Source organism: Antechinus flavipes, chromosome 2, assembly GCF_016432865.1.
Source record: "Antechinus flavipes isolate AdamAnt ecotype Samford, QLD, Australia chromosome 2, AdamAnt_v2, whole genome shotgun sequence".
Classification (NCBI taxonomy): Eukaryota; Metazoa; Chordata; class Mammalia; order Dasyuromorphia; family Dasyuridae; genus Antechinus; species Antechinus flavipes.
The window spans coordinates 284,691,142-284,710,495 of record NC_067399.1 but is presented as its reverse complement, the minus strand read 5'-3'; the positions used below and the strand labels follow the sequence as shown (position 1 = coordinate 284,710,495).

The following is a 19,354-nucleotide window of genomic DNA, read 5'->3' as shown; positions in this document are numbered from 1 at the left end:
AGTGCAATGAGATATTAAAATTATTACAATATATGCATATACTAAATAATATATGTTATACATAATATGGACATATAGGTTATATAATACTTATATTGAATCCTTGAAAGAAAAAACACTTTGTAGATTTTTGTCTGATTACCAAAACTGGGGAATGAGAGAGATTTAGAATGAGAGAGGAAAATTCTGTTAACAGCTGTAAAAGCTGATAGGAACATTCATTCCACCTAGGGAGAATTAGAATTTTTCCCTTTCCCACCTTAATTTTTTCTTGCCAGCTTCCAAAATATGTAACTGCAAATGTTAGTAACTTCTAAGTAGCTAGTTCATAACTTGAAGCTCCTTGATAATTTGATAATATCATATGAAGTAATAAATCATTTCACATTTATTTTATATTGTAGACTTTGGGGGAAGAACCTGAAGAATAAGGCTAGAAAAATATAAACAAGAATAACATTTGATATTAAATATTATTTTTCTAGATCTTTAATTGATTCCTTACCTGGGTAATTAAAAACTTCGTTATGTGCTCTGGCAACCTGCCCTTTTCACTTGACAAGATCATCTCCAGCATGTCTCCATGGAGTTTTTCCATAACAACAAACACTCTTTCAGGCGTCTCAAACATACACTCCAAATTTACAACACCAGGGTGATGAAGGTTCTATTAAAGATAAATAAAGCACTTGAAGAAAATGAGGTTTTTTTTTTTAATACTCTTTGGCAGACTCTCTGATTAAATAAAACTGTTCATGCTTAAAGCTATGGAGGAATCTACAGCTAAAATTTCCCAGCACTTCCAAATTCTACATATGTTGCTTCATACTGTTTCAATTTTTATATCCCTATAAAACATATCTTTAGTTCTTTTTTTCTGGAGAATAGAATCATTTTTCTTCATACTAAACCCAAATTTCCCTTTGTTGTTCAGTTGGATCCAAATCTTTGTAACCCTCATTTAGGATTTTCTTGGCAAAGATATTGGAAGGGTTGGCCATTTCCTTCTCTAGACCATTTTACATATGAGGAAACTGAGGCAAATAGGAGTTAAGTGACTTGCCCAGGATGACATAATAAGTCTCTGAGGCCACATCTGAACTCAGGTCTTTATGACTGTAGGGTCCAGAGCTCTGTCCCACTGGACCATCTAGCTATATTGTCTAGAATGTTGCCTAGAACACTGAAAAGGTAAATAATTTGTCCTTTAATTATTAGCAATTTAGGGCACTTTTCAGACAATAAATATGACCTTATTTGATACTTAGCAAGGTGCCTAGAAAATATTAGAAGCTTAATAAATGTTATTAAAGTGAATTGTATAGAAATTTATCTACCCTGTAGGAAAGGAGGAGGAGAAGAGGATATAAGAAAGGGGAGGGTGATAGAAGGGAGGCTTATTTAAGGAGGGGGTAGTCAGAGGCAAAACACTTTGGAGGAGGGACAGGGTGAAAAGAAAGACAGAATAAACAGTGGATTTGAGGGGGATGGAATGCAGTAAGCAATTAATAATTGTTAAAAGAATTTTGAACCAAGTTTCTCTGATGAAGGCCTCATTCTCAAATGTATAGGGAGCTGAGCCACTCATAAAAAAATTAATAGCTATTCTCTAACTGATAAATAATTAAAAGATAGGAACAGACTTCAGATAATCAAGGTATTTATAGTCACATAAAAATACTCTAACTCATTGAATTGAGAGAGTTGATACAATTCTGAGATACTTCCTCATACTTATTAGATAAACTGATGGGCGAGGGCAGGATGACAAATGTTGGAGGAAATGTGGGGAAAATAGGACATTGATACAGTATTAGTAAAATTGTGAATTGATTCAGCTATTCAACAAAGGAGTTTGGAACTATTCCCAAAAGTCTATAAAATCATGGGTGACCTAGCAACACTATTACTAGGCATGTATCCCAAAGCATATTTTTAAAAAAGGGAAGGTACCCATATGTAAAAAAATATATTTATAGCAGTTCTTCTTTCAGGGTAAAGAATTGGAAATTGATGCCTGGGATGCCCATTGTTGGCAGAATAGCTGAATTAGTTGTGGTATGTGATTGTGATGGAACACTGTTGTTTTATGGGAAATGATGAGCAGCATGCTCTCAGAAAAACCTTGAAAGTCCTCCATGAGCTCAAATAAGATGAAATGTACTGTGTGCCAAATAAGAGCAATACTGTGGGATGATCAGCTGTAGAGGGCCAGAACTTTGGAGAAATATACTTGAAACAAGGATACTTACAACATGGATAAAAGACAGAGAACCAAAAGATTTATAATGGATCACCTCCATTTGCCAAATGTCATTGGGTCTCAAACCACGAGGATTCTTCCCTGGAGGAAGCATAAAACCGTGGAAAGGAAGGCAAGCTGTACAGGCTTTTACTGTGCTCTTAGCTTCCACTTTTATTATCCCAAATTGCAGATGTAAAGCTTGAGCAACCTGATTATATTTAGAATGAAATTCTTGGGCTGCCTGAAATAAAGGAGTATTGGCTAACATGGTTAGAAGGCAATCTGCCTTTTAATTTCCATAAAAAAAATAGGACCTGGAAGTCCACTATGAGAGTGGACCTGCAAAATATAAATCTTACTTGGATGCTTTCTCACTTGCTCTTGAAGTTCCTTAAAGAGCTGATATATATTAGAAGCTACAAATTTTATTTGGGTTGTGGCAATTTTTTGTACCACACCTACTGAAAAGGTTGAATCAGATATTACAATTATATCTTCACAGCATACTGATTATGTGTGAACTAGAGAACCATTACATCACCATACTAAGTCCTTTGTATATTAGAGAACCATCATCTCATCATTCCACTGAGTTAACAACTTGTTGTAAGTATCCTTGTTTCAAGTATATTTCTCCAAAGTTCCAGCCCTCTACAATTATCTATTCTCAACAATATAGTAATCCAGGACCATTCTGAAGAACTTATGATGAAAAATACTATCCATACCTAGAGAAAGAATTGTGTGTGAATACATACTGAAGTATACTTTTTTTTAAATTTATTTTTCTTCAGGGTTTTTTTGAGGGGAAAGATTTATGTTTTCTTTCATAACATGACTTTTATAAAAATGTTTTGTATAACTTCATATGTGCCTTCTTGATTAGAAGGATGTAGGGAAGGAGAAAGCAAGATAAACTAGAAGTTAAAATTTTAAATACAAATGTTAAAAAAATTGTTTTACATGAAACTAAAAAAAACCAAAATATTAAAAATAAAAAGAAATCTTTAAAAAAGAAATTTTGGTATGAAAATAAAGTGAATTGGATTTTTCAGCAAGGCTATCTGTCTATTACTGTTAAGAAATTACACCTATACCTCGGTTATTAACCCACTCACTCCACTATTTTGTAGTTGATATATAATTCATATTTACTTCTTTGTGCATGTTATATCTCCCTAATAGAATATAAGCTCTTTGAGAGCTTAATTTTCTATCCTTATGGCCTAGTTCATAGTAGGTATTTAATAATAAATGTTTGTTGAGTTTAATTAAGAGGTACAAAATATTAAGAAATAACAAAAGCAGTTTTGTTTTGTTTTGGTTTTGTTTTGGCATGGAGGACTAAGTATTCCACAAGAAGGAAATCTTTCATGTAGACCAGGGCTTCTTAAACTTTTTCCACTTGTGACTCCATTTACCAAAGAAAATTTTACATGACCTCAGACATATAGATATATAAAATAGTTATACAAATCAAACATTTACTAATCACAAATCCATATTATTATGGAACCTCATTTAGGGTTGTGACTCCACAGTTTAAGAAACTTTTATATAGGAAGTAGTGCCTAAGCTATGTTTTGAGAATCTTTGTAATCCTTTGGACATAAGGGGAAATTTACAATCTTAACAATTAATTAAAAATAATGTTCATTCTTGGGTTTTATATATGGTAACCAATGAACAACCAATAATTAGCATCTGATCTTATATGCCTTTGGATATAAAACCATGGCTTATGAACCTTGCCAAACCTGCAAATTTACTTTATGACAAGGGTTAAAAAGGTTTATGAAGAGATTGCTTTGTGTAAAGTATTGTAGTAGGTACTGGAGACACAAAGAAAGAAATTATATTTTGAGCCCTCAGGAAGCTTCTAAACCACTGAAGAGGAAAAGTAAGAAAAGTGGGTATAAGTTAGATTGGGAAGTATGAAAGAGAGTTATACAGTGCCATAATAAATATGAGGGAACCACCTTTATTCCCTTTCAAGTAGAGGATCAAGGAAAATTTCAAAGCTGTTATCTGAAGTGAGTCCTTAAAGAATAAGAAGATTTCAATGGGTAGAAAATTTTTAAAGGAAGAGAGTTTTAGGGATAAGGGGACAGTCTACAATAAATGCACAATAGTAGAGAAGACAGGATGAGATCCAAGAAGAGATCAAAACCTGTTTCTATAAGACTGGAAAGATCAATCAAATTGTGGATGATCTTGAATGCCAGACTAAAGAATTGTGTTTGTGTGTATGTGTTTTTATCTTGTCTGTATATATGTTCCCCATATATGCTTCCATGTTACAAGAGCCCACAATTTCATTTGGGTGAAGGTTCCTTCTATCAATGCTGATCACAAACCTTCTTATACCTTACTAGATGGCTTTCTCAAGCTACTGTGGCCAACTTGGTAATCAAAACTAAGAATATTAGTGGTCTTTCACCTGCTGAATAGTAATTATACCTAAGAATATTCTTAGTCTTTTAGTAGAAACAATGGAGGTGGGTTTTTGGTTTTTTTGCTTTTTTTTTTTTTCAAATCTGTTCATGACATTATTAATACCTATGTCTGTGAAGTCCTTTCAATGCTGAAAGATTGTAACTAAGATATTATCTGCACTGTGCTCTACTAAAAAAAAAGGCAATTTAAAAAAAGTGTTTTGATCATTCTTTATGTTTTGGGCAAGGCCACTAGAATGAGTTTTACTTGTTTTTGAGTTCATGGTTCTAGTTCTATTGTGACTAAATGGACTCAAATGTCCAAATCTGTTTTTTATATTTAAAAGCAACAAAGGCAAGGAAAATAAAGAGCAAATGTATCCAACTATTCACTGATGATCATCTTGTTCCATTACTGAAAAGAGAGCTGCCCTTTGGCAGCTTGGAGAATGTTGTATTTGTGGATGTCGCAGGAAAGGTGAAGGTAAGAACACCAGAACAACATGGTTTATTTATTTCTCTATCTCTGTGATACTCTAAAAAAAATCTTTAAAATTTTTGAGAATAGCTCCAGGAAAAAAAAAAAAACACAACAGAAAAAAACAAATAACCAAAAAACACTAAAGCTTTCACTGAACTGGCTAATATGACAAATTCATAATGTGCATTTTCTATTCCAATTAACGCATTTGCTTTCCAAATAGAATCACTTAATGACTTAAATATTTTCTTAACAACTTCCAGACTAACCAATTTACTTAAAGGACAGAAAGAAGGCCATTGGCCTCAACACCTGAAGTTTAGTGCAATATAGAACATGGAAGAGACAATATGTTTGTTAACACATCAAATGTTGCCCAGAAATTCAAAGACCCAATTTCATGGCAAAACAAATGCTATCAGTGTATGGAACTCTGACCATCTGTTTGTTACATTTAAGTAATCTGGTTTTCAGGAAATGAAAGATTTGGACCAGCATAGAAAAGAATAGTGTGTCATTCACATATAACAGAGTGATGGCATATCTATGAAGTGAATATAAGTTATTTGTTTAAAAGTCTAGGAGGAAATATCATTTGGATATCATAAAAAATAATTTTTCTCACTTGAGTTACATAGAAAATATAAATATAACAACTGGGAAAATCAAGTTTTAAAAAACATTTTTGAGGGGAGATCAAAAAAATGATCTAAGAGAAAAGAAAATTTAAATAAATTTATTTTTAGTTAATGAATTATATGAGTTTTCTTTTTCTTGGATTTGTGTTAAACTCAATCTCATAAGAATTTAAACTTCCCTAGTTTTAAGAGTTTATAGTCCTTTAGTTTTTGGAATCAAGAAATTATCTCATAGAATTTGATACTGTTCTAAATTAAACAAAGCCTTCCTAACTTGCTGACTTCCACACTTTTCTTCTAACTCTAGAATGGTATCCATAAATTTTAAAAAGGGGGAGAAGAAAAAAACTAGATGTACTTTTTTTTATTATTATTTGGAACAAAATGGGCTCAATCAATTCATAAACATATATTAAGAGATTAATACAAGCCAGAGTTATGCTAAGCATTTTGAGGATACAAAAATGTGGTGTTTTTCTTCTTTAATATAATATAAGATGCTTCTCTCTGCTTGGTTCTAAGAGCTCTTGCAGCTTTGTCCTTTGCTTCTGCCTCTTGGTCCCAAGAGCTCCCTCCAAATGTCTTCAAATCCAAAGGTTTTGTCCTTCAGCCTCTGCCTCTGCTTTCTTCAGCCTCCAGCTAGCACAAAGATGGATGGTCTCTCTTGTCTCCTTCACTTGGGGCTCGGCTAGCTTTCTGGCGAGTCTTTCAGAACAGCTTGGTCTCAGTGGGGGAAGTACAGGAGCCCAGCCACCACAGTGGTGTGAGATAAAAATGAATCTGGTTGTGCCCCCAAGAGAGTGCTTCTCCTCAACCGAACTGATGCTCCCTTCTTAATCTTCAGCTGAACTCTGTCCGAGAACCTCTATTGGTTTCTTATATATGAGAAAGAGGAATTGTGGGACACGAGAGAGAGGGATTATGGATTTTCTCCCATAGTACTTTCTGGCCCTAAGAGCTTCAAAGGAGGTGTGAATTCGGATATCTCATACTAAACCCTGAAATCTCCCAAACATGTGAACTCCAATGAGTAAAGATGTGAACACAAGCATTGTATCAATTAGTTCTACTTCGTACCTTGTTTCAGGTTTTGGCCCAAAACATCAACTCTAATGAGTTAGCAGTTTGTAAAGATTCCAACACAAAAAGAACCAAAAGACAGTCCTTGCTCTCAAAGAACTTAAAACCTAATGGGCAGACAACATGGAAACAAATATATGCAAAGCAATCTATACACAGAATAATGGGAAATAAGCAAAAGAGAGAAGGCATTGATGTTAAAAGGTTTGGGAAAGACTTCCTATAAAAGACGGGATTTATTTGGAACATAAGGAAAGCCATGAATGTCAGTAGGCAGAATTGAGGAGGCAGATCATTATAAATATGGGGAATAGTTAGAGAAAAGGTTGAGAGCCAAGGGATAGAGCATCTTCTTTGTCGAACAAGCAGGAAGCCAGATTACTGGATTGAAAAGTCCTAGGAGAGGGGGATGAGAATGAAAGGAGGATTGAAAAAATAGAGAAAGGTACATTATAAAGGGCTTGCTTGAAACATATTTTGTTTTTGAACCTTGAAGCAATAGGGATTTGTTGGAATTCATTTAGTAAGAGAGTCATGATCAGACCTGTTTTAGGAAATCATTTTAGTGGCTAAATGAAGAATAGATTGGAGTAAGGTGAGAGCTGAGTAAAGTGGATCCACCCAACAATCTAAACATGAGGTAGTTAGGGCCTACACTAGAGTGATGGCAGAATGAAAGGAGAAAAAAAAGTGTATATAAGAGACATTGCAGAGGTAAAATTGACAATCTTGGCAAGTGGCTGGATATTGGGATGGGGGAAGGAGGGAGACAGAGTGAGATGAAAAAAACTCTGTTATAAGCCTGGGACACTTGGAAAATGATATTGTTATCCCTCTGCAGCAATAAGGAAGGTAGTGAAATTTGTTTTGTGGCTTTAGATATTCAGTTTAAGACATATCTGAAAGCAAGTTGGGATGAAGAGAGGTTGAGATCAAAATAGATTTGTGAATCAGCAGCATAAAGATGACAATTAAATACTTGGGAGCTGGGACCTCCTGAGGGATATTATGTATAGATAGACAATGTGATCTGAATGAAGATCCAGAAAAGAAGTAGTCAGAAAGATAAGAGAAGAAATAGAAAGAAGTGTTGTCCTAAAAATTAGAGAAGGACATATTAAGGAAAAGGATAACCAACAGGGTCAAAGTCTGCAGAAGTCAAGGAGAATGAATAGTGAAAGAAGATCACTGGATTTGGCAAGTAAGAGATCATTACTAATTTTGGAAAAAGTAGTTTCATTGGAATGATAAAGTTAGAAACCAGATTGGAAGGATTAAAAATATAAGGATTTTGAGAGAAAATGGAGGCTTGTAGATGCCCTTTTCAAGGCATTTAGCTACAAGGAGCTAATTTGCAGGAATGGATCAGTGAACATTTTTTGAGGATAAGGAAGAGATGTGAATGTTTTTATAGCAGTAGGAATAAGTGATAGGGAAGAGATGTGAATGTTTGTGTAGCAGGAGGAATGAGCCAACAAATAGGAAAAGATGATAATAAGTGAAAGTAGAAATGACGGAGGGGACAGTCTATTGAAGAAGACAAGAAGGAATGAAACCTATTTAATAGATAGAGAAGTTAGTTTTGGTAAGAAGATCACTTTATTATTTGAGAAAGGGCTGAAGGAGAAGATAGCGGTAAAAGGGAATTTGTGGTAAATAGTCTTAATTATTTTTTCCTGTGAAAGATTAGGAAAAGTTCTCACCCAAGAGTGGGGAAAGGAAGAACCATAGAAAGTTTAAGGACAGAAGCAGAGTTTCATATTAATATTGCCTGATATTGCTACTTTTGATTTCTCTAATCAATGGGTGTGTTCTCATTTTAACAAAGCAGTAGAGAAACTGAGAAATGGTAGATTTATGATCCAAATTATCCAATGGAGATGCATATTAAAAAGATGAGAAAGAAACTGAAATTTTCAGTGGTTGTTTTTTAGATGAGCTTTATACATACATATATACATCTATCTATTTGTCTATCTATCTATCTATCTATCTATCTATCTATCTATCTATCTATCTATCTATCCACATACACATACTGCAACAGCAGCATCAGAATGAAGGTTTCTCGCCTTTCTCAGCACTCTATGTTAGGAAAAAAAAGAGAGAGAACACTGTCTTCCTTTTCATTTTCCTATTTACCACAACTTCTCCTCCCAGTGTCTACTCCCCATATTACTTTGTATTTACATTTTATCCATTTGTATACACATATATTTATGTTTCTGGTAGGATGTAAGCTACTGAACTGCATTGGTCTATTTCTATATTGTTTTTCTTTCTTTAGGTCCTGGCACACTGCCTGACACATAACAGGAGATTACCAAATGTTTGTTGACTTATTCCTACACATTTTTTTATTATCATTTAAATATCATTCAATGATATAGAAATGATATGTGTCTAATTTGTGGAAAGAATTCATATAGAATAAAGTAGAGACAATAAAAATGACATTTACATAGTCCTTGAAATTTGTAAAATAGTTTATATGCATATATTAATTATTATTATATTAATTTTATATTTCCTTATTGAACCTCACAACAACCATGTGAGATAGATTCTGGAGGTTTTATTCCTCATTTTACAAATAAGGAAAAAGAGATTAGGTTGCCCACAGTGAGCAGAGAAGAAGGCGACATTTGAACCCCTGTCTTCTTGATATTATATCCAGTACTCCAATCTCAATATTATAGCTGTCTTATATGATATGTAATTTTCTTTATTGTTGACCTGAAAGTATCTAAGAGAGTATCCTGCAGCTAACAGCAAATAATTGCTAGCTTCTGAAACTGATTTAAAATGTTATACTCTATTTTACTTATTTCTTTTTAGCACTAGGGAGATTCTTTGCTTTGTTTGTTTTCTTTTTTGGCTTTTTACTTTTGATAAATACAAGTGGTGAAAAATAGATATACCTATTTTATTTTTTTCATATTTAAAGAATTCAAAACAATGCAATTGGTGTCAGCATATTAAAAAAAAAAACATGCCATCCCTACATTGATGGCCTTTCTTTACTTAGAAAATCATAACATGACATCTTCATACATATCATGTCTCATAGAAAAAGAATTGGACTCAAATTCCAAGGCTTTTATAGGATGGACAAAGGAAATAGCTTTAGTGCCAATAAGAGATACCAGCATGGGTAAGAATTGTTATTGTTAAAAAATCAATTTGGGCAAGTCCTCAGACTGCAGCAAGAACTGTTGTCTGGTCTCAGGCATTGTATCATTTCAGTTTTATGCTGTGGCTATTGATTCGGTGAAGACTGAAACACACCTGACTTGTAAGTAAATCTTCTGAAAGGGTTCAGAAGAATCAGACTGAGACAGATAGAGGGCTTGGGGTGATTATTGTTTATGCCTAAGTTAGACAGAGATACTGTATAACGAGCAGGATCAGATCAAGTTGGGGGAAAGAAGGACACATGTCAATCAAAAGAAGAAAAATTGAAGGGTGTGATAAAACAGCAACTGCTAGATGAATCAACTCTCTCACTGATAATTGTATGTAAAAATGTTTTTGTTATGTTTTATCTTATTCATCTTTCAACAATTTAATTGTGTGCTTATTAAGCCATGTTAAAGAACTTAAAATGCCTTATTTAGGAGTACTAATAAAGAACTTAAAATGCCTTATTTAGGAGTACTAATTTGAATAAGATCACATGCTCAAGTAAATATCTATTTAAAGGTTAGATTTCTGTGCGACTGGTAGAAGAGACTAAACTTTGTACTAAAGTAGGTGTATAATTCCCTTTCTCTTTCTTAGAAGTTGGAAAAACTTTGAACAGAGGAAAAACCTTCAGAAAGGAGACATTCATGTCAGCTGCTAATGTCCTCCTTCTAATAACACAGATAATTGAACTGATTGGAAACAGCAGAGGAAAACTCCTTTGTCCTCTTCTTACACTGACGTTACATGAAGAATGAAATGGTAAGAGACTTCAGTTTACAGGTTATAGTTTAACACTGTATTTCCATTTCTCTGTGTACATGAATCTACTATTAAGCTAGGACCAAAATGAATTTGGAACACTCTACCACAGTTCAGGCACAAATAATGCATATGGACATTTGGAAATGGAGATGTCTCTAAATTCTCTACTGCTCCTGCTAATTGTGTTCTAACAGTTAACACCAAGAAAACAAAGGTTATTCACCAGCCAGTGCTATACCATCTGTATGTGGAACATACAACAAAAGGAGAAATACTGAATACTGTGGATAACTTCACTTATGTAAGCAATATACTTTCCAGGAATGTAAATATAGAATAGAAAAGCCAACTTGCATTAGATACAATATATCTTCTGTATATGTAGCCTATTTTTCTTGCTTTTATTTCTGGCTCACTGCTAAATCATCTATCACTAAAGGGGGCAAACTCACTAGTATCTTCCTAATAATATAATTTTGTTAATAGCTGGTATAAGAAAGAAAATATAAGTGTCCTTTGCATTTTGGCTTTTCAAAGAATCAATTTCTGAGGTTATAAGCCAGGGCCTTAACATGTGAGAGAAATCAGCTTTAGATTTCTAAACACAGACTTAAGCTAAACTATATTCACAAATATCCAAGCACATACATATTCATATTCATACATATGCCTCCTCTCAGTCATTCTCCCCAACATTTCTTTTGGGAATGCCTTATCCCAGTTTTAAATTCCAAGACTGCTGCAGACTATCAATCTTTCCCTTAAACAGCAGGTAGCAGCAGATGTTTATATAGGAAATAACACTTGCCCAGGCACTCTCATGCTGTTTCCCGATTTTTTTTTTTTTAACCAGGTGGAAGGCAGTGTGAAAATAATCTCTCATGTGCTATTTCCTACCCACTCAGAACCAGGAAGCTCTGTTTAAGTTACAAGGGCAAGTGGGAAATTAAAAAAAAAAAATCAAAACATCACCAGAGGCTATTATATAGTCATTTTCACTTGCCACATAATGACTGAGGCTGGCCTATGATTAATTATCAATACTTCTTTTTGACTCATTTCTAATCACTTGCAATGTACCACATTAAAATGTGAATTTCCAAAGTTAGGAAGAACAAAAGCAGATTTTTTTCATGATAGAGTTTTAAATTAGGTGACAGGAGTACAGCTGAGTATTAGTAATCATTGAACCAGAATGCTATCAAGATAGCTTAGGGCATAGAGATGAGATAAGAAAATGTAACATTTTCCTTAAATTGGAGAAGTGGAGAACTATGAATATGGAATACTATATTCACTGGTGGACAAAGATGATCTTAATGTTTTGGGCTGATTTATTTTTTGAAAGATTCATTGAAAGAAGGGACATATTCTAAAATGAAAGTATTATTTTAAAAAGATATCAATATTATTTTTTAAAAAGAGATAATATAGGACAGTACTTCAGCAAACTAAAAATCCAACCAACATTCACGTAGGTCCTCTATATACAGAGCACCATTTTAGGTGTTGGTGAAGACAGAGTTTAGGTAAGACAGAGGTCCTGTACCTCAAAATAAACTAGGAACATAAAATACAGACAAAAATAATGAGGATTTAAGCAAATAGGCACATGAAAGAAAAAAAGGTTAAAAATCTCAGGGAAATAATCAAAAAAAATATGGAATTAAGAAGGGTTAGGAGTGCTAGATATCAAAATATACCATTAAAAAAAAATCTCAAAAGAATTTGATACTGCTTAAAGAAATAAATAGATCAGTAGAATAGATTAAATATAAAACACACAGAAATAAGTGTATCTAGTATTCAATCAGCTCCTGGGATAAAGACTCACTTTTTGACAAAAACAAAATACTTGAATGGGAAGTCTTTAAAAAATTAAGATTTAACAACACTTCACAATTCATTCCAAAAGAAACTCCAAATAGATATGTGACAGACATAAGAGGTCATGTAATAAACAAATTAGAGAAACATAGACAAAATTATCTATGAGAGGTTAAAATTTCATGAACAAACTTATCAGAGAAACAGATAATGTTGATTACATAAAATTAAAAAGATTTTCAACTAGCTAATCCATTAAAGATAAAATTAAAAGCAAACAACTGGGAAAAAAATTTTTTACAGCATATTTCTCTGGAAAAAAAAAAAAAAACCAAACCTCTTATTTCTAATACATATAAGTAGTAAATGATTCAAATTTATAAGGATAAGAGCCATTCAAGAAAGAAAACCACATTATCTCTAGCCATATGGAAAAATACTCCAAATCAGTACTAATTAGAAAAAGGCAAATTAAAGTAATTCTGAGATTCTGTCTCACATATCTATTTCTCTGGAAAGAGATGATTTCAAAGAGACATGGAAAGACTTATATGAACTAATGCAAAAGTAGTAAGCAAAACCAAACCACCACCATATACTATAATATCAATATTGCAAAAATGAAAATTTTTATAAGTTGATCAAGAATGATATGATCAGAACCAGAAGAACAATGTGTTTTTTTAAATAGCTTTTTTATTTTTCCAAATACATACAAAGATAGTTATCAACATTTACTTTTGCAAAACCTTATGTTCAAAATTTTTTCTCCTTCGTTCTCTTTCAATCCCTTCCCATAGAGAGCAAGCAATCATGTGCAAAAAAAAAAAAAAGGACAATTCTTCTAAACATAATTCTATATTATCATGTTGTGCAAGAAAGATCAGGTCAAAAAGGGAAAAACACGAAAAAGAAAATAAAAAAACAAGTAAACAAACAACAACAACAACAAGTGATATGTAAAAATACTAGTGTTGACCCACTTTTGGTATCTTTAGATCTCTCTCTGGATGCATATGGCTCTTTCTGTCAAAAATCTACCCAGGTTCTCTTGGCTCCAAAGCTAGTTTTCTGTTTACTATGCTGTCCTGGTTAACATCATGCAGATGGTGTGCTCATCCTGTCATGGACTTTAATTTGTTGCATTTTAAATCCTTAATACTCTTTGCCATAGTTTTTTCTCCTCTGGGATTTATAAATGAGTATTAAAATGCAATAAAACATAAAAAGGATATATATATATGTTCTTTGGATATATTTGTACATAGAAATGTCTATGGAGGTACACATGAACATAAGCAAAATCTAATTGATTGTTCAACAATTAACTAAAAATATATGAAAGTTATAACTTTCTAGTTCAATGAAATAGAAAAAAGAGTGGGGACAACATATAAAAATGGCTTCTTATTTTCCATATTAATTAGTTAAATAATTCTCTAATTGTCAAAATGTATTTTTATGCTTTTAATTTTTGGTAGCAAACTTGTCTTTTTTATAAACACTTTCTATAGCTTTTGTTATTTGGACTGGATAAAAAAAAAAATCCATTCCTTTTTGCTGAGCCATTAATCTGGAGCTACACCAGGTTTTTTGCCTAAGGGTATCCTTTCATGAAAACTTCTTCCAAGTGATAAAATACACAGAAAGAAATATTTCAAGAAATATGATAAACAGATTAAATATAAATTGAGACAGGATGCTAGCAGAAAAAAAGCACAAGTCCAAAATTGTGCATATATTTCCCAAAGGCTTTTAAAATGGGCTTTAGAGGATAGGTGAAATTTTTACCATTCAAGAGAGGGAGAGAGAACAATACAGACATAAGAAACAGCATAAACAAAATTTGGCCTATGCACAGACAATATAAAGGAATGTCTACAAAATGAGGCTGAACAGGTAGGGTGACAGTAGAATAACAGGATAAGGACTTGGAACTTTCCATAGGAAGTTTTAAAGAATCCTTTAAGATTTTTAAATTTTTCAGTTTCTTTGTAACTGGACAAGTTACTTAACCTCTCCAATTTCTTAGTTTCTTCCCTGGTAAACTAATGAGATCACCTTCTATAGTGAGCCTTTCCCAGTCCTCAATTCCAGTTCTTACCTCTACTAATAATTTTCTATTTATCCTGTATATAACTTGTATATTTGTTTCCGTGTTGTCTCACTATTAGGTTGTAAATTCCTTGAGAGTAGAGACTGTTTATTGCCTTTTTCTGTATCTCTAGTGCTTAGCAAGTACTTAATGTTTATGGATTGATTGATTGATTGATTGGATTAGATGATGTCTAAGGTTCCTTCTAGTTTGTGTGCCTATGATTTGTTGAGGCAAAAGAGTAACTAGAACAAATCTATGCATAAAAAATGATTATTCTGGCAGAAGTTTGAGGATGTACTGAAGGGGGAAAGAAGTCAGGAAGACCAGTTAGGAGGTTACTGTGAAAATCAAGGGGAATGATAATGGTAACCTGAATTATATGTAACACAATATCAATAAAAATATAATAACATATATTATTTTAATAGTATTCTTATTGTGTTACAGAATTATATTATATATAAGGGAAAAGAAAAAGTGGAAGATTACCTCAAGGTTCTGAAAAAGTAATGAATAAATGGGAGTTACTGACAAAAAGAGATGAGAGGGAGGATTAATTGTGAAGAAAACAAGTTTGTTTTATATAAATCCACATTTAATAATAAACTTATTAACCTTTCCACAGTGCTATGCTTTATCCTATTCATTCAATTCAATGAAACAAACATTTAATAAGTAGAGACTTTTTATGAAGATAGTATGTTGGCTCCTGGAGATGCAAAGACAAAGGACATTGTGTTCTACTAAGGGATGCAGGAGATGGAAGGATAAATTCAACTGGTCAATTGTTATCCAACTTTTTGTGACACCACTTGGGGTTTTCTTGTTACAGATACAGATCCACCATTTCCTTTGTCAGGAGAGCTGTGCAGAGCACCAGACTTCAGGGCCGGGGCTCTATACCACATGCTGAGTATAGTTGTTTGTCCTTTGTTTTTGAAGAGGACCATAACATCAAGGAGGTAATGCCATGACATGCAAATGAATTGGACTTCAGTGAATTGGGCAAAATCACCAGCCTCATTTTTTTTTTCTCCAAATATCTGGTTTCAGTGGCAAGATATAGATCAGGACAATTGAAAATGGTGCTCACATGCCAGGTTCAAGGAAAGCACACTACAACTTTGGGGAACTGGGGGGATGTCAGGAAGCTGAGCTGAGCCTTATAGTTAGAATGGTATAAAGAGAGCCAGAGATGAAGAGACAACAAATTCAAGCATGGAGGACAGCTGATTCCAAAGCAAAAAGATGAAAAATACAATACTAAGCTTCGAGAAGGACTAAAAGTCGGCTTAGATTGATAATAACAGAATATTTGTAGAAGAGTAACATGAAATTTTATTACAGGGGTAAGGTAGGGAGCCAGATAATGCAGGGCTTTAAATGAAAGACTGAGGAGTTTGTATTTTATTTTTCAGGGAAGAAGGGAATAGTGAAAGCTTTTGGGCAAGAAAGTGACACAGTCAGAATTGTGCCAGAATGAGATTGATGTGAAAGATAGTGAGGAAGTATTAGAGGAGGGAAGAAATTTGTTAGAAAGAAGACTAATTAAAAGACTATTACAGTTATTGACAGCGTTAAAAGCTGTAAAAAGGTCACATAAGAATAAAACCTGAGAAAAGGTTAACAGATTTAGCTGTCAAAAGATCACTGGTAACCTTTGAGAAATCAAACTCAGTAGAGTGATACGGTTGGAAAGCCACAATGCAAAAAGCTGAGAAGCAAATAGAAGAAGAGAAGAATAAAAGTCTGGTTTTGAAAATGAGGTAAAAAGGGGGTCAACTCCCAAGAAATTCTCCTTCCTCAATAATTATATTGTCTTGCTCCTATTCTTTCTGTTGCAACTCCTGAGTTGAACTCAGGAAGATAAGTTTTCCTGATTCTGGGCCCTGAGCTCTATCCACTATACCATCTAGGTAATCTTTCTTGTAGGAAATTTTAGCATATATACTTCTTCAACTATCCTAACTTCCTAGTTTTTCAGTCTACTCAATTCTCATGACCTACTCCTCCACTTCATACACAGAGATGGTTATGTTCTTGATGTCATAACACACAAGTATTCCATTTCCATGTTCAGGAAACCTAAATTTCCTTGGACTGATAGCAATATTTAATCATTCCTTCTTTCTCGATACCTTAGGAAGCCTAATCCTCTTCTTCATTCTCATTGAGACCTTCAATTTCTACACCACTTAGTTCTTTTCCTGGAAATCACTTATATCAAATTTAATATTAAATCAAATTAAACATTAAATAATCAAATTAAAATATTAAATAATGGCTTTTTCTCAATCATAATCTTCTTGACCTCTCTGTAAACTTTATCTCTGTTTGTCATTCTCTTTCCTCCTGGATACTCTTAACCAGTTTTTTATGGGGGGAAGGTTGCTGGGACCAACATTACATCCTATTTCTCTAACCACTTCTCAGTCTTCTTGGTTGTATGTTTATTAAGCTGTCCCCTAAAGCTATCCTTTCTCTATATAGTCACACATGGTGATCTTATCAGTTCTTATGAATTTAGCTATCATGTCTAAGCAGATGATTCCTACATCTTTATAACGAGAAATCATATAAATAACCAGCATTAATCTCTTTTCTGAGTTCTAACTGAAGTTTGGACATTGAATGTCCAAGACATCTAAAACTCAACATGCTCAAAATATAACTCATAATTTTTTACTTCAAATCCTCTCTGTTTTCTAACTTCCTTACTACAGTTGAAGGTACTACTATTCTCCCAATCACAAATTTTGGTGTCATGCTGGAATCCTTACAAGAGGTCACTCCAAAATTTTGTTCCTATATAACATTTCTCATACATAATACTTTCCTTATTGACCACCAATTCATATAGCTACCATTCTCATTATCACTTCTCATATGGACTACTAACATAGCTTCCTAATTAGCACTCTTCTTCAAGTTTCTCCCCACTCCAAATTCATCCTTTACTCAATAGTCAAAATGATTTTTCTTATCATATATCATTCTTTTTATTTAATATATTACAGTTGCTCTCTATTGCTTTTAAGATGAAATATAAAATCTTTTGTTTGGCATTTAAAAACCTTCAAACTGACACTCTCCTAGTTTTCTGGTCTTATTACATTTTACTCCCCTTTACATACCTTACATGATCAGCTGTACTATATGTCCTACATACTTTCTCACACATGACACTCCATTTCCTGACTCTTCTGTTTTTACCTTTGAAGTAGATTCCTTCATGAATCAGGTAGCTGGATCTTCTCATCTTCCAGAGTTCAAATTTGGCTCAGACATTTTCTAATTGTATCAACAAGGCAAATCATTTAAGCCTGATTACTTTAGTTTCTTCAATAAGCTAGAGAAGGAAACCACTGCATTATCTTTGTCAATAAAATCCCAAATAGATTCATGAAAAGTTGAACATGACTCAAAAAACAAACAACAGATTGCTTCATGCCTGGAATGTTTCTGCTCCCACACTTCCTAGTTTCTCTATTCCTTCAGCATTTAGTTCAAATTCTACCTTTTGGAAGAAGTCCTTTTCCTAGTCTCTTTCTCTTTAGATTACCTTCCATTTATATTATCTATATCTCATGTGTGATGACCGCGTATTTAAAATCAGCCGGAGTCAAGAATTCAGGTTAAGGGAAAAATCTTCAATCTTTATTCTCAGTATAGATGAAGAAGGACTGCAATAGCAATATGGGCAGTGAAGAAGGATTGTGATAGCAATATGGGCAGCTGTGACAGGAAGCCAGCTAATAGAGGGGGATCAGAGGTGAAGGGGGATCACAATAGCAATATGGGCAGCTGCGACAGGAACCAGCCAGCAGTCTCTTTCCACCTCTCTCTCTGCCCTTCTGCCTCCACCCACCAAAATCGTCATTTCCTATACAACACATCAGGACTTGCACAAAGAGTGGGGAGGGGCCATTCTTTCTCCAAGCATATATATTAATAGTTCAATTACTATTTAGCCTCACATGCTTGGGACCTTAGTGCATCAACTCAAACCTCAGCCCATTACACTTATGTGTAAATAATCATTTGAATATTGTCTCTTTCACTAGAACATAAGACCCTTTAGGGCAAGAATACTATTTTCTGCCTCTCTTTGTATCTCCAGCACTTAGCAGAGTGCCTGGTATGTAGTAAGTGCTTAATAAATTCTCATTAATTGAATGGATAATGGTAGCTCAAGGAGATTGAAAAATTGAGTAATTTTTTTAAGAGTGGGAAATATTTAGGGACACTAATAACAACAATAACTAATAATAATAACATTAAAATGGTACTTTAAGGTTTTTTAAGGTTAAAGTAATGTGGTACTTTTAAAGGTTTAAAACTTTAAGGTTTTAAAATGCCATGTTGTATATAGAGGGAAACCCATTAGATAAGAGGTTGAATATCAGTCAAGAATCATTTCTTTACCATCTATTATGTTTCAGGTATTATGATGATTTAAAATTGGAACAGATTTTAGAAATTATTTGATATTTGACTTCTTCATTTGAAAGATAAGAAAACTGAAATTCATAAAGGGAATCCATTTGCTCAAGGGCACATAGGTAGTAAGTTACAGATCCATTATTGGTATTTGAAAAGGAA

General features: G+C 33.5%; 1 protein-coding gene across 6 annotated transcripts in view; it reads right to left on the bottom strand.

The window, feature by feature from the left end:
• The window catches only part of PRKD1 (protein kinase D1), a 407,876-nt gene that overhangs the window by 31,216 nt on the left and 357,306 nt on the right, over positions 1-19,354 (bottom strand). For all 6 annotated transcript variants that reach the window (XM_051977312.1, XM_051977314.1, XM_051977313.1 and 3 more), the window contains one exon: positions 506-667. In XM_051977312.1, the coding sequence (XP_051833272.1) occupies positions 506-667 (162 nt within the window). The remainder of the gene's footprint in view (positions 1-505; positions 668-19,354) is intronic.